At 43.8% G+C, this 13,763-nt stretch overlaps 2 protein-coding genes across 2 annotated transcripts in view; one reads left to right on the forward strand and one right to left on the reverse strand.

The window, feature by feature from the left end:
- rpl17 (ribosomal protein L17) overlaps positions 1-13,763 on the forward strand; it is a 324,928-nt gene that overhangs the window by 44,850 nt on the left and 266,315 nt on the right. The window lies entirely within an intron of this gene.
- Positions 1-13,763, reverse strand: part of LOC140538843 (transmembrane protein 132C) — a 177,311-nt gene that overhangs the window by 25,504 nt on the left and 138,044 nt on the right. Inside the window, exon 5 of the mRNA XM_072661352.1 lies at positions 3,060-3,203. Coding sequence (XP_072517453.1) covers positions 3,060-3,203 — 144 coding nt within the window. The remainder of the gene's footprint in view (positions 1-3,059; positions 3,204-13,763) is intronic.

Below are 13,763 nucleotides of genomic sequence, written 5' to 3' on the forward strand. Positions count from 1 at the left end.
ATTAATAAAATGCAGATATTTTAGCCTATCTGAAATCATTGAGCGCAAAGCAGGCAGAAATATCCATTTGCCACGGTGCCAGCTCATCACCTGGTACCTATCAAATGTTTCTTTGAGTGATGCCAAAGAAAAACACTTTTGGTTATTAAGGAACCATGTTTATAATAAAGATGTGAGGGTGAAGAACTTTAGACCTTGAAAAGATTCTTCACACTCATTCATATCAAATAAAACTGGTTCTTCTATGGCATCGTTCAAAGAACCATTTGGAGGACTATCTACCATGTGTTTTGAGGTGGGAAACCAGTCATACATTGAGGACACAGCAAGTTCCTTATATCGAGTGAACAGAGCAAGGATCGAACCTACAACCCCAGGCCCCTGGAGCTATGCAGCACACACACACTACTGCAATGCCAATGTGCCCCCCAGTTTGATAAATATTGATAAATAATGATCAGAATCACTTTAAAATATTGGTCCTTCTGATGCTGATCCTTTAAAAAAATAAATACATATTAATAATTATCTGCCAGTAGTGATCTGCCAGCTCTCACAACATTAAAATACCATCACTTTCTACAATTTTCAAACACACAAACACAGCAGCTGTCTTTTATATTGTGTGAACCTTTTATGATGAAGGAACCAATACAAATCCTCAGAAATTGCTTGGAATAAAAGCTGTTACATCGACTTTCATAAAAGAAAGAAATAATAAAAAAATAAAAACACAATTCTTGCTTCCTCCAGTTGTACTACATTGTGGTTTGGAGACATTTTTGGAAATATTACATGAAATAACTCTTAATTTAATTAAAATAAAAAGCTTTCTCTACAATTGTGTTTTCCGCATTAGTGAGTGTGTACACAGTAGATCCCACTGCCATTTTTTAAACAACTTGCTGCTATGGTTCCCAGCCCTGGTCCTGGAGAACCTCCTGCTCTGCACATTTTTGTGTTTACCTTGTTCTAACTCACTACCTTTATCTCAGTAAGGGCTTGTTTATTAGCTAGTCCAGGTGTGTTGTGAGGAAACACTAAAATGTGCAGAACAAGGGGCTCCAGGACCAGGGACAGGAACCACTGCTCCAGCCATTGGTAGTTTACCCTGAGGTAAACTGACCAATGACTAATGGAGTGCAGGGCACATATTTTGCATCTCAATAGATTTACTACAGTCTGTAATTATACTCCTACACACCTAAATATACCCACAGGATGAGCCTCAAAGTGGCCAACAAATGGTCCTTTGATACTCATGGTGATTCGTAGTTTCAGTACTGGTTATAACAAGCCCTCCTCCACTTGGCTTTGCCATTTGTCCTTAGGGAAATCCACAATGCCATCTTAAAGGCCATTTCATTACTTTATTGGCTCAAGTGGAGTTGATTATATGAGCCCTCAGAGGGGTGAGGAACCAAGTGTCGACTTCAGTAGCAGAACATGTCCAGAAATCATGTGAGCTGACACAGTCCCTTTTCAAATCCGAAAAAACATTGGGGAAAGCTGGTAATAAACCATGGCAGCAAACGACTTTTCAATTGTTTATATTTTAAAACCCTTAAGCAATAACATCCAGTATTTCAGGCTTTTGATAACGAGGAGAGAGTGTGAGAAACTAGTTTGTTCAACTAGTTTTCTATGTTGTTGAAGCAACATTATGTAGAGGTTTTTCCTTAAAGTAACAGTTGTAAAATAATTTTGATGGCTCGGACTGAATAAAGTCATATTTGTGTAAAATCTTAAAACTACCTATTCAGTCTACATGGTTCTTTCACTTCAGATCCAGGTATCAGCTTGTCCACTAATATATAGTTATCTATAAGGGGGAGCTTATAGCATGAATTTTATATATTCTATTTTATATAATATTTATTATATATTAAATATATTATATAATATCATATTTATCTATAATATAATATTATTATTCATTCATTCATTCATTTATTACTGAGGGAACAGAAATTTTAACATTACATGGCTTCCAGTAGTGTTGTAAGCAATGGCTGAGACTACTGCACTTTCCTAAATACATCCGTAATTCAACCAAACCACAAGTTCCCAGTGTTCCCACTCCATCAAGTTTAAAAATGTTTAGCTCCAGATGTGTTTAGCTTTTCAACATGACTTTTTTTAACGAGGCAACCAATACACCGGGAGTTTATCTGAACCCGAGTGAATGCAGGGCTGAAGGGTGGACAGATTTACTCATATGTGTGATTAAAATTGCTAAACTCAAATATCAACTTTAATTTATTTAGCATTCATTCAGATTGTTATCAGCAAGGTTTGGTAGAATGAGCCCTCAGCGCTGTTTCTTGGTGAGAAGTTTAATCATTTAACAAGCGCCCTGAACACCACAACTAGCAAAGACAGACTGCATCGTTTTTAATGTTGCTAATGTTTACATGGGCCATGAGGGAGGAATTAAACCTGCCAGATTTATTTTTTTTGTCTCCAAAATGAAGCTCAGTAAGTGCTAGTCTTTAGTCTGTCTATTCAGGGAGGTGATGTGGTGTTAGCATAAAGAAACACTCTGCTCCTCCTCTGCTTTGCAGAACTCATCACAGGCGAATTCCTAGTGGATCCAGCTTTGATACGCTCCGATGTCTGAATGCCGCTCCTTTCTATGCTGAGCACATTCACAGCTTGTGTAACGCGCTTCAGCCAAGACAAACTAGCCTTTCGTCTGTGTTGGAAGGACTTCCAGAGATGTTAACTGCCCCCCTGTTAGCTGTGCTGAAGCCCAATAAGGATTCTTGAGGGAGGCTGAAAACCTGGCCAGCGCTCTGTTATACGGTGCAGGCGGAAGTTGGTAACACTACTATTCGGAGCCGGACGTGACGATGCAGTGACTGTGACTATTCTCTCCTCCTCTTCTGCCTCTAGGATCCACTTACGCAACATGGGTGTGGCGCACTTTTTAAAGTAGTGAATTGCGTGTGCGAAGACATATTCAAAAAATATTCAAATGCGGCCCCAAAGGTAAGTGTTTCTAGTAAATTGGACAGTGGGTGTGTGTTGGCAGGTGTGCTTATGTTCTTTGCTCTTACCTTAACAACGGTCTCATCAGTTGAGCGGCACTCCACTGACTCAGTCACGTCGGTCACCGCCCCATCTGTTCCTACGGTAACCACCTTCACGGGTATGGCAACGGTTCTCCCCGTGAGCACAGCAGTGTTGAGGATTTCTGTCTCCTGCGCACAGAGACCAGATCAATCAGGCTGTTTTAATGCAGGATAATTCACTAATCATTATTCAGGACTATTCATCATGCTGTCAGCTCCTACTTCTAAGCGCCAACGTTCAATCATCTTATTAACCCAATGAGTCACATCATTCAATTAGAATCATCTACTGTAAAGCCATTCAAAATGGCACAGGAGTGACGCCTTCGTAACCTCAGGGTCTATCTTATGGTACTTATCACGTCTTAAACCTTTTATAGGTGGACAGAATATACTGAATGTTCGTGCTACTGTAAGAGTAATGCATTTCTTTCTATATAATGATGAACTTTGCTCAGTGAGTGTAAGTGGTCCTTGATTACTTGTTAGGTGTATATAATGGGATACACTAATACTAGACAGGGTCTCAGTTTGCTTGCAACTTTATTCTTCATATTATGGATTTCATGGGATGTTGCAAACTTCCCTTTGAGATTCTGGTTCATGCTGACATGACTGCATCATGCTGGAGTACTTTCAGGCTGAATATCTCCTGTTCTTCTATATCCCAAAGGTGCTTTATTGGATCTAGTCAAATCTGGTGGGCCATTAAAACATTAAGCTCTTAGTAATTTGCTTCAATCACAATCATGCTGAAAGTAGCCATTAGAAGATGGGTAAATTGGGGTCAAAGTGATACACATGATCAGCAGCAGTATAGTGACATTCAAGCTGTGAGTATAGTGACATTCAAGCTGTGAGTATAGTGACATTCAGTCTGTGACATTCAAGCAAGGATTGGTTGATATTAACAGGCCCAAAGTGTGTCAAGAAAACATTGCCCACCATTACAACCAACTCCAAATGGCAACTCCTGGATCTGCTGACACAAGGCAGGTTGGGTCCATGAACTCATGCTGTTGGTGCCAATTTCTGACCCTACCATCAGTATACCTTAGATTTATCTGTGCTTACTGCAACCTAAGCTTTCTGTGCTTGGCTGACAGTAGTGGGACCCTATGTGGCCTTCTGCTGTTGTACCCAATCTCCCTCAAGGTTTGACGCATTGTGCATTCTGAGATGCCTTTTTGCTCATTGTAAGTTGTACAGCCTGGTTGAGTGAGTTACTGTAGCCTTTCTGTCAGCTTGAACGATTCTGAGTTAAAATCTAGAGAATCCCAGGAGATCACCAGACATTCTGGACATTCTCAAACCAGCACAGACAATGGTTGATGAGCATTACCTGAAACTAATGGCCTGTATCTACATGATTATATGCACAGCTGCAACATGATTGGCTGGTTAGATAACTGCATTAATAAGTAGGTGTACAGAGGTTCCAAACACAGCGCTTGGTGAGCATGTATGCAGAAAAAAAGGCCCAGTGGAATATATGGCTTGATATTGCTGCAATGTGAACTCACAATAGACACGTTTAAGTGTAATAGTGGCGCAGTCAATGGGAATCAGCGAAGATTCCCATTTAACAGTGAAGACATAACTGGGTTTAAAAAAGACTGCCAAGGCATTCTACACGGGCATAATTCCACTGGGGCTCAAAAACAGAAATGACATGGAATAACATGGAAAGCTAAAGGAGTCAATAGATGAGTGGACAAGTTCTGAGAGCTGAAATATTGTTATTCTGATTGCAAGCATTCTTTCAGCACATCTTCAAGGCCCAGTCTCCCGTCTAGCAGCTCTAACTGCCATGATTGATTAAATGAGGCCTCCCAACAAACAGGCCTTTGAGACACTGTTGTTAATTTGTGGCTGCGGAGAAATCTCATACAAAACTACCCCGTGAAACTTGAGCAAATTAGGCATAATCTCATTACTGACCATGCTATGAAAGCAATTAAATATGCTCAAATGTGATGCCATGTGCTCTCATGGAGGTTTTAGTGACCCCTTGCTGACTGACATGGTCAACCAAGAGTTGAAGGTTAAATGTGATTTTCACCAGAAGTGAGTGCCTTGGGAATTTTGGAATGAATTGAATAAATTAAAGTACTTGAATGTCGTTTTCTCAGCCAACATCTGAACACTCTGAATCTATTACAGAAACGAAACAGAACATTAATACTTCTGAATGAAGCTGTAGGGCCAGATATCATAACTAATATGTAGCACATCATTATTGCATTGATGCTCCAGATGACCACTCTTTCTACAACTTTCTATCTTTTAAAAAAAAGCTTATCTTTGAGTTCTAGTTAATGCTCAGCCAAAGTGAGCGTGAGGAAATTAGATCAATTAAGCTTGACTCATGAAATCCTCTGCTGTCTGTGTGTCTGCCAGCATGGACTAGAAGACCGCACACAAACTCATGCTCATCACAGCTTATTTTCAATAAAGCACTTTAAGAAGGCTGAAGAATTGAGTAGCAAAGCAAGGGCCCCCATCAGGCTTTTGTTCCTCGCAGGAGACTCTTTTCTTCTCCCTTTGTTATTGGCCATGCCACTCTTCCTTGGAGAAAACAGATAACATTATTTAATCCTGAACTGTGGCTAATGGAATTTTAAGCTAGTTAATGAAACTGAGGTTTTCCCTTTTTCTCCTTTGGATGGCACTTCTGGCTTGTCTTGAAAGCTGATTCCTATTTCAATCATTTGTTCCTTTAGTGCTCCACAATGCAGCGGGGCGGAGGGGCACAGCCTTTTCTTCTCCTGTCTGACTTTAAGCTGATCACTCTTCCCTATCTAACGCGTGCCGAAGAGTCTAGTCTTGAAGCGGAATTTGAATATCTAATTTCACTCGGATCCAAAAATCTGGAAAGGCGGTAGCCGTGGTGCGAAGAGCTTGGAATTTCAGTGTAATGCTGAGACACTTTGACAGGGAGTTCTCGTCTGCTTTTGATTTGCTGTCAAAACACTCATTTTATGGGACCCGGAAAATGACGCTGGTAAATACTCTGCTAAATGGGGTGGATGAAGCGCTTTTCCTCTCTCTTCCCTTCCTTCTTCCTTGCCTGCACTCCCACCCGTATTCTTTCTCCTTAAATGAATTCAAAGAATTCCGCCCCACTTTTCATCGCACATGCCACTTTCAAACGTCTGTCAGCGCGCCCATTCATAGTTTGTTAAAAATGAACAATGTAATTTTCAGTCAAGCCTGAAAGATTAACCGACAAATTAAGAAAAGCTGTCTCGAGGGAGGGAGGACGGAAAGCCTGTCAGTGCGATGCCGCTGCGTTTGATGGAGCGAAATGCACTGTAAAAGCTTCCTCTGGGCCGACTCCAGTTAAATAGGGAGAGAGAGATTTTCAGCGGACTGTGTTCATATGCACAACTGTATATAATGAGCCTGGGTGCGTGGACATGGGCCATCAAGCAACCGATAAAAAGCAAAGGCTGCTCAGAAAGTTGAGCTTGCGTAAGATGTCTTTGGGTTTGAAAAAAGAAAAAAAAAAACAACACACTCTACTGCTGCTAAGCAGCGCTAAGCTTGCTAATGCCAATTTTTCCTAATGCCAGTTTTCTATATTAATCAACTCCAAGAAATTGGGCTGCAGCAGTAGAGCCGGATGGGTTTGGCTGTAAACCTCTAAGTTTGTGCGTAAAGCTGATAAGAAAGATGACTAAATTTTGATCCCGTGTCATTAGGAGCAGAGCGCGGCTCCCATCATCTTAAATTCATTTCTGAGCCGCGAGCGCAGTCTGAAGCGGGCAGAAGGCTGTGCAGAATGAGCTCCTGAAGCAGCTCCTAGCCCAGCGTGCCATCATTAGGGCTGCATTCCCTGCTCGTCTAGGCCTGGGAGATGCAATGCAATGCTTGTGTGAGCTAATGCTTCAGGGGCAAGTTAGCATTCAGCACAGAGCAGCAGCACAATCTCCTTGCCCATCTGGCCTTGGGTCTAAAATTAAGTGAGATTTACTGTGTCAGTGGGACTGTCGCGGGTGTCATGAGAACAAGCGGAGGCAGCCAATGAGCCGCTCCTGCCCACCCGTCGCCCTCGCCTTCTCCCCCAGGCCTCCTGCAGCTGCTGGGGCTTCAGCATGACCCCTCGCCTTCCTCCTGGAGCTTCTGTAGGTGGCTGCTTCTGCTGGAGCGTGGCGCGCAATGGCCCCCGAAGTCTTGGTGTTATTCATGCATTCTTCTCGTGTCTGTGGCTCGGCGGTCGGTAAACACTCCGCTCCCCAGGCTGCCAGCAGAATCGCGTTTGCAATGCATAGCTAACTGTGGTAGTGCTGCAGTTTGAGCAAATGCAGGCGCGGAGCTTGGCCAGGGGCGCCGACTCTATAGCACGCACTTATCCCCAAAAAGCTGCAGCGTGTGAGCCTGAGAGAGAACAATCAATAAAAGGCCAGTCAACCTCCAGGCAGTGGTGGAGGCTGGGAGCGTGGGCTGGACTGAAGGCAGTTGACCAGGTCACAGAGGGCGAAGGCAGGCTCGTATGGGGTCGAACATTCAAGGACAGGCTGAGAGGAACCCACAGGCTCCCCATGTGGCTCACAGCAGCCTATACTGGGGGCACTCTCAGCTGCTATATTAGAGTGCAATCGATTCACGCTTGTGTTTCTTTTAAGTCCATGGGCGCTCACAGCCAGGTTGGCGTGGCGATGGCTGGAGCGGTCTTCAAATCTCGGAGAAAGCGGCACACAAAAAAGGAGAGCAAAGGGAAAGATGGTTATTGATTTCGGTAATAGCACCAAGAAATGGAGGGGAATGCTTAGGTGCTGTTGAGACCATCACAGGTTCTAGTTCAGCTAAATTCCCCTCAGTGGCCTGTGGCCATGACGATAATCATTGCATTATGTTAGCGTCGTCACGTCAACAAGTCATCTGAGGCTTTCCTTCCCTGCCGTTTGGTTAAGTGGATGCTTTTGTCCTGGAATTACCTCCTCTGGCTGAGCAGTGCCTTGATCTGGGATCAGGCCCCACTCACACGTTACCCTTGACCAGCAGAGGGAGGCTGAGCCCTGCTGCATTATTCATATGTTTACCATACACGTCTCCCCACAGAGACCCAGCTGGCATTAAATACGCCATTCACGCAGGTTTTTCCCCTTTTACACGGGCAATGCTCCTAAACAGACACCGGAAATCTGCAGCCCACCAGGATTTGAGGAATTCTGAATAAAACTGCAGCCATAATCCACCCCTATGACTCAATCTCCATACACTAACTGACACATTCCTACTCTCCTCCCACGTACTGTATGAAGGCCCACCAACGCTTAAAGGGCAAGTGTGACATTTTTGGCAAAAAAACACCATGTTTCACTCCTTTGATGTATAATAAATACTTTAAGAGACCTTCAAAGTGAACTGGGTCTTTTTAGCAGAATTTCGCCCCACAGCAATTTACCATGGCTGCCAAGGGAATTGAATACGAATTCTATAACAGACACTGAAAAAGACATGCAGGTCTGTGCTAGAAGGATAATGCTATTAATACGTTTATGAGAGTCTTTGAATGATGTTCTATTGAATGTGTGTAATAGTCATTTAATGCTTCTTTCATTGCCAGGTTGATTCAGTGCAGAATTTGCTCTTGACTGGTTTTGCTATATTCTTCTAGCCACGATAAGGACTGATGGATGAGGATGGTGGCCAACGACCAAAACAGAACTTGGAGTTTTGCACCCAATCTCACACAATTATTAGGCTGCAAATACCCAGTATAGAAAATGCTGAAGGCGGCCGACGCAGTACTGGACACCTCATATTATTAAAAAAAACACCACCACCACAACAACAACATTAATTTATTGCATTTCATAAGCTGCCGCACTCTGATCCCTCGACTGCCGCTCTACACTGCGGGGGAGATGATCTACTTCTGAAGATTTTCTTTTCAAAAACTCCAGTTCAGGCCAAAAGTGACTGCACGCATTTATTGCATGTCAGACATGTGAAATATGGGATTACTTGCTGAAATATAAGATTAACTGTTTTGCTGGTGTTCTTTCAACACAGTAAAGCAGAGTTGCTATCTCCTCACCACTCTTCTTGTATGCTGCATACATACTCCAGAGCCAGGCTCTCCTGAACTCTCCAGATGAAGCACTATATCACTGGCTCAGGCCCAGAGAGGCTCCATGCACACAGAACACAGAGGCAGCCTCGTGGGGATGGGTAATGAATACACACACTATTTCAGATGAGTGTGATACGAATGCACTGGGTGTGGGTGCAGCATCCGTGAGGAGAGGGGAGGGAGCTGAGGGAGAAAGAGGGGGGAGGGGGGGTAGTAAAGGGTAAAGAGAAAAAGGGATAGTGTGAGTGTGTGTCAGAGACAGAGAAAAGAAAATAGAAGGAGGGGAAAGAAGAGAGATGGAGTAAGTGAGAGATTCATGGGGAGAAGGGTGAGTAAAGCGAGATGAGGTAGTGTGTTGGAGAGTAATGTAAAGAAAAAGATAAAAGGAGGGTGGAGGAGAGGGACAGAAAAAGTGAGGGATTGAGTCAGAGAGAGAGAGAGAGAGAGAGAGAGAGAGAGACAGAGAGGTCAAGGTTTTCATGTGTGAACTCCAGAAAATGTCCAGGAAATCAGGTCCGGACGATTTCCAGAGTTGCCCTTTAACAGCTGGGGATTTCCCGTGTCAGACGTGTCCTCATTACAGCAAACGTTCTCTGTGGTTGAGGCAAGGGGCATATGGAGTCAAATTGGGGTCTTTAATTAGAAAATAAAACTATCAGGAAAATGAGGTCTCCGTGAGATGCAAAAATAATTCGATATTGAAAACGGGCTGCCACTAGCTACCATTTACATATGAATTAATCTATTGATTATTTTGTTGATTATTTAATTAATCTTCTAATAATTTAAATAATTTAATCTAAGCAATTTAAAATGTCTTTGATTTCGACAAATTGTAAATAAAGGTTTACATAAGTGCAAAACTGTAAGTTTAAGAGCGTTAACATGAAAGTCTGCAGTGCAGTGGAGTATTTATATACTGTATATAAATTTGTATGTGATCTAGGTTATTGATTTCATTCCCTACACAAAGAAATGTACACCTGCAATCTCCGCTACATCCTTCACACTGTGGCCTTTAGCAAGTCCAAATGCAATTTCGGCAAAAATTAACATCTGCTTTGCCACCTATTTCCCCACACATGCGACAAGACATTCACTTCACTGTACCACCTCTTCTCAATGTGGATCCCGTCACACACCCCACAAGTATTTATAGCCCAATCAGCCTTGTGCAACTTAGTTGATTTTACCACCTTAAACATGCAAAGGGAGTCATGTCTTGTCCTGAGAGCTTATATAAAGTATATGGTGGATGGATTTTAATTATTATTAGCTTTATTCAGTATTGTTGTCACTAATATAGTAATTATTGTTTTTATAATTTCTGTTGTTGTAATTATTACTGTTGTAACTGCTTTGACAATATTTTACTCATTACAGTGAAGCCAATATAGCTATCTTGAATCTTAAGGAAAGATGGGAAAAAGATGTAGAATGTGGAGAGTTAAGGAAAGAAATGGACAGAGGTAAGGAGAGAGAGAGAGAGAGAGAGAGTCAGTGAGAAAGATACAGAAAAGAAAGAGGGAGAGGGGTAACTGAGGGGGAGGGTGGTGGTTAGGGGGGAGAGGTAATGAGGGATCGTGTGGAGCAGCTGATCGATCCCCACAGCTCCATGGCAGAGCGCAGCGCAGGTTTACTGCAGCCGGCCGTCACACACAATAACATTCTCCTGTCTGCATCTTAATCTCTTCGACTCCACAGAACCGTGTCCCTCACAGTCTCTCTCTCGCTCTCCTTCTCTCTCACTCTCACTTTCTCTCCCTCTCTCTATTCATTCCTCTGATTTTTCCCTGTTTACGTCTGCTATGCGGGGACTCCAGAAGAAACGGACGGCTCCACAGTAAATAAAGCAATAATAATGAGTAAAGTCAGAACAGGTTTAGAGAACGCTGCCTTCTGCTGCACGGCTGCTGTCAACGTTGCCGCTCTACAGGGCTAAACTATATGAGCTGCGAAACAACAGAAGGCTCTTTTTTTTGTTGTTTTTTACCCTTTTAAAAACAAAGTTTAAGGGAATAAAAAAGGCAAAAATAAATAAGGAATACTGAAAAGGGTCGGAGCTTTAGTGCTGTTAGATTTCAGCCCATAAACATCAGCTCATCATGAGCATCAGTGCAGAACCGAGACGACAAACCGCATTCAGAAGTACAGGCAGAGAACGTCTCGTCTGTACGTCAGGGGGGGATAATCCACAGTCCTGCCCGGCTCTGCAGAGTAAACGATAATGCCATGTTAAATGGTAGCTTCAATGGACGTCAAAAAGAGGAAGAATGTTCGCCCTTGCTGTTATTGAAAAAGACAGGAAGACTGTAAACACAGAACAGCAACAGAGGATGATCTCAAAGGCTCCTGGGCCTGAACTGACACTCAGACAGAGTGAAGACCTCAGGTTAAAGGCTGCAGCGAGGGAGCGGGTGCACTAAGCCCTCTCAGCCCAACAAAACAAATCCCCAACCAAACCTGGAGTGGCTTTGAAGAGAGACGCCTTGCTGTATTAATTTGTTTGATTTTCCTTTTCTCCAAGCAAACCGAGGTGAGACGGGCCGAGGGGGAGGACGAGGTGAGCAAACAAAGGGAGGGCCCGCACGTTCAGCACTCAACAGCAAAACAAGCACAACATGGGCTGCAGTCCACCAGTGGAAAGGCTGATAAGCCAATTATGAGCCGTGTGAGCAAATTTGGCTTGAGATGTGCGAGGTGATTTACTAGAGACTGAGGAGAGCGAGAGCAAGAGCCCGAGAGGGAGGGGAAGAGAAGCAGTGCATGCTAAATGACTCGGAGCAGATTTCCAGCATTCTGAGGATGTGGTACGCCACTCGAATTTGATTAGAACATCTCCCTGTTTTGTAAGTTGAAAGCGAAGGACCACCCTGATCCTGGGTTGCATGCCCAGCTTTCCAGAGATTTACAGAGCAGGGCAGACAAACAACCCAACCCACGACAACCCCGCCAAACCCCCAAACAACAGTGCTCTCCGCCTAGGAGCGAGACGTGCTGAGTGATCGGAGACCATAGTCAGTCTGCCTGCTGCCTTGATTGATGCACCAAAATAAAAATGAATGGCTGAAAACTGAAACCAAAAAATGTATTTCATTTCCCTCAGTCACACCCCTGCTTCCATTTTATTCATTTCTTTTTTTGTCTTTAAATGAATATAAATGTTTTGCTTTTATAAAGACAGCCCTTTCTGTAGTACATCACTGAGCTGAGTTACAGGTATTGGCCTACATGCAGCTGCTGCTGCGGTTTGAACGTGTCAGCAGCAACAGTGCAGAAGAGCAAAGCATTTAGCAGCTTTTTAACTGGTATTTATTCATATAATTATTATCTAAACTTCAAAAGATGCTCTCCCTCTTTAATCTGAATTGATGTATAGTGTTTTTCCACTTTGATGTGGGCCTATTTAATCTTAAAAGTCAGTAGAGCTAATCTAACCATCACGCTGTCTTCCAGTTCTCCCACTTTGCCATAATGCAAAGTTCTGACTTCTCTTGTAGTGTAGGGGCTTTGTACCCATGTTCTTTGATGGTCACTGAAGTGCTCAAACGTCATCACGTCAGATCTACAAGGCTTATTGTTGCCACCACTCTCATGACCAGATCAGTACACCTATGCATAACTGTCAATAATTTATAAGAGGAAGATGAGTCCTGGTTCCTCCGAAGGTTTCTTCCTCCAGCTTTGACAGGATTTGTTTCTGGGTATTTCTGCCTTCAGTTTTCTCTTCAGTCTGTTAATAGCTGCTCAGTTGGGTTCTTATTTTTAGATGTTTTCTACACTATATGGACAAATTATTTTTCATATGGACAAAATAGCTGATATTTTGTCCAGTGCTGATAGCCGCCGTGTACATACCGCCTAGCGCTAGCGCTAATGCTAATGCTAAGGAGGCACTGTGGGAACTGCACGGGGGCATCAGCGATCTGCAGACCAAACATCCAGACGGGCTGTTCATTGTCGCCGGAGATTTCAACCATGCAAATCTCCAGTCAGTCCTCCCTAAATTCCATCAACATGTGGACTTTGCCACGAGAGGAGCGAACGCGCTGGACCTTGTTTACACAAACATCCCCAGCGCGTACCGGGCCGAGCCCCGCCCCCACCTCGCGTTCTCGGACCACATGTCTGTGTATCTGACTCCAGCTTACACACCCCTCATCAGACGCTCCAGACCAGTTCAGAAGCAGGTGAGAACCTGGCCGGCAGGAGCCATCTCTGCCCTTCAGGACTGTTTTGAGTGCACTGCATGGGACATGTTTAGGGAGGCTGCGACTGAAGGCGACTCTGTTAACTTGGAGGAGTACACAGCATCAGTCACTGGCTACATCAGTAAGTGTATTGATGATGTCACTGTCTCCAAGACCATCACCACACGCCCAAATCAGAAGCCGTGGATGACTCCTGAGGTGCGTGCGCTACTGAGGACCCGCGACTCGGCCTTCAGAGTGGGTGACAAGGCGGCCCTGAGGAAAGCAAGAGCCAAATTGTCACGAGCCATCCGAGAGGCAAAGCGCGCACACGCCCAGAGAATCCACAACCACTTTAAGGACACCGGTGACACACGGCGCATGTGGCAGGGCATCCAGGAAATCACAAACTACAGG

The sequence above is a fragment of the Salminus brasiliensis genome, chromosome 18 (assembly GCF_030463535.1).
Source record: "Salminus brasiliensis chromosome 18, fSalBra1.hap2, whole genome shotgun sequence".
NCBI lineage: Eukaryota > Metazoa > Chordata > Actinopteri > Characiformes > Bryconidae > Salminus > Salminus brasiliensis.